The 2135-nt window shown below is 40.5% G+C and overlaps 1 protein-coding gene across 1 annotated transcript; it reads right to left on the bottom strand.

Annotated features, from left to right (window-relative positions):
- Window positions 1-322: 322 nt before the first annotated feature.
- BDF20DRAFT_946992 (uncharacterized protein) lies at window positions 323-1521 on the bottom strand (the record flags this gene model as incomplete). Its single annotated transcript, XM_053084849.1, has 2 exons — window positions 323-1003; window positions 1224-1521. The coding sequence occupies 2 exons, from the start codon at window positions 1519-1521 to the stop codon at window positions 762-764; spliced, it is 540 nt and encodes a 179-aa protein (XP_052934454.1). The 3' UTR covers window positions 323-761.
- Between the last annotated feature and the right edge of the window lie 614 nt (window positions 1522-2135).

The following is a 2135-nucleotide window of genomic DNA, read 5'->3' as shown; positions in this document are numbered from 1 at the left end:
CCGGGGGCGGGGTCGAAGAGCGCTCTTCCAACGAGTTTTCGAGACGTAGCAAGCAAGCAGGTCGATAACTCGTGGCGTTTGATGTTGATGAAAGATTCAGACGACATACAACAGGCGATGCCCAAGTTCAGCGCTTGTCTTGGAATGACGATCTCCTCGCTTAGCAAATAAACATAAATAAATTTTTTAAGCCCAAACCTTGCCAAGAATGGGGCTTATTTTGGTCTAACCGCAAACGTCATGAGTAGAGGAAGAACAGCTGACTCAATAAATAAGACTTATAACCTTAGCAAAAAGGCTTTATATTCATAAACTGATGTAAAAAGTGCACACAGTAAAATGCTAAATACATTTGAGTGTATGTCTTATCATTCTACAACCCATCAACAAGCACAGTGTTTATTCCGTGTGGGCAGATTCAAATCGTCCCCTTCCATACATTCACTTTTTTCACAAGCAGTGAGTCTCAGTGTTTGGAGCCAATTTCTTTTCCGCTCAAACTGCTGCTTCTTATAAACGGGGCCCATCGTTATTCAATGAGGGGTCATCCCTCTATCCCCGTCATGGAAAAAGAAAAAGACTCCTACATAGATGGGTATGTAGCCCCCTTTAAGTGGGTCTGTAGAATGTGACTGTAGACTTGTCCCTTTTTTTTTTGGCGCCCAACACATTCATGACTTGCTTGTTTATTGTCTCGTTCCGCATTCGAGTATTTGACCATCCTAGCGTAGATGGAGTTCTTTTCCTGACAATGTCTTGCTTTAATATCGTTCATTTTGGCCTGATAACGTGCTTAAGACTGTAGCCAAACGTGGGCTTATGTCATAGATACTACTGAAGGGGTTTCTTTGTTTTTCCCCAGTTTCGAGTACGAGATCGTTCACGGAGGGTACGGCCATAGGGAAGTTTAGATTTTCAACGGGCAGTTTTAGTTTTTTAAAGACCGGCATCAGCCAATAATAGGCGTTGAACGCGCTGATTTTAAGATCCAGTATGCGCAAGACTCAGGAACAAAAGTTGGCTTGCGTCCATAAATAAGAAGGAAAAAAGAAGAACTATCCTCTTTCTTTCTCTTTTCTGAAATATTGAAAACTGTCAACAAAATGGGCCCATTCAAAAAAGGTGGGTTGGGTTGATGACACACAAATAATATTTGATTTTGTAAACAATACTGAACGTAGGAAGAGAACAATTCGAGCAATTGTTGAAGAGAATATGTGAACCTGCAGTTGAACAACAACAACAACAACAACAACAACAGCAACAGCAATAGCAATAGCAGTTGGTCAAAAGTGCTGCAGCATCTGTATCATCTGTAGTAGTAGTTGAAGAGTATGATAGCTCTGATATACGTAATACGATCCGGCCGCCCGCTGCTTGGCTGTCGAATATGATCGCTAAAGAACCGAAGCGTCTCAGCCTCCAATGTGCCAATATCGTTACCGATCTCCTTCTTTGTACGCCTTCGAAGTCAACATTTATAAGCTCAATGCTGAGTGCAATATACTCACATGGTGGCATGCCTTAGTCAAACCAACAGTTTAGTCAGTAGAAACTACACTACATGCTTCCATCATCAGTTATTACAACTTATATGGTACTCAATATCCCTACTGACTGACGACCTGCCCCTGTTGTTTGATGTCAGATTTTGCGAACAAGTTAATTTCTACTTGTATGGAGAAGACGAAAGACATGCTTCGTTTTGATTGAAAGAAAATGAGTTGAAAAAAAAACGAGCAGCAAAGGCTCGTCTAGTCTTTGAGTCTATCTTGGTCAAATGGCAGACTTTTTTTATGGCAGTTGTAGCCCACAATCAATGAATAATCAATTGACTGTTTTCTGCGAGAGCTTTTATGCACAACAATATAATAACCTCCTCCTGAGGCAGCTTCAGGACAGAATGCATGCTATCTGTATCTGCAACTTGAATATCAGCCTCAGTGGATCTGGCATATTCTTCATAAGCCTCCTTCACCTTCTCCATCAAATATCATTATTCACTTCAGACATGGAGCAAATGAGAGACATTATGCTGTGAGATTTATTAAAAAAGTTAAAAAAAAGTATTATTAGCCTCAAGCAGCGAAATTAGCAACTCATTCATTCATATGTGAAACATTTGTTTATCTGTA

The sequence above is a fragment of the Mycotypha africana genome (assembly GCF_025528875.1).
Source record: "Mycotypha africana strain NRRL 2978 chromosome Unknown BDF20scaffold_8, whole genome shotgun sequence".
NCBI lineage: Eukaryota > Fungi > Mucoromycota > Mucoromycetes > Mucorales > Mycotyphaceae > Mycotypha > Mycotypha africana.
The sequence above is the reverse complement of the archived record's forward strand: the minus strand, read 5'-3'. Positions and strand labels throughout refer to the sequence as shown.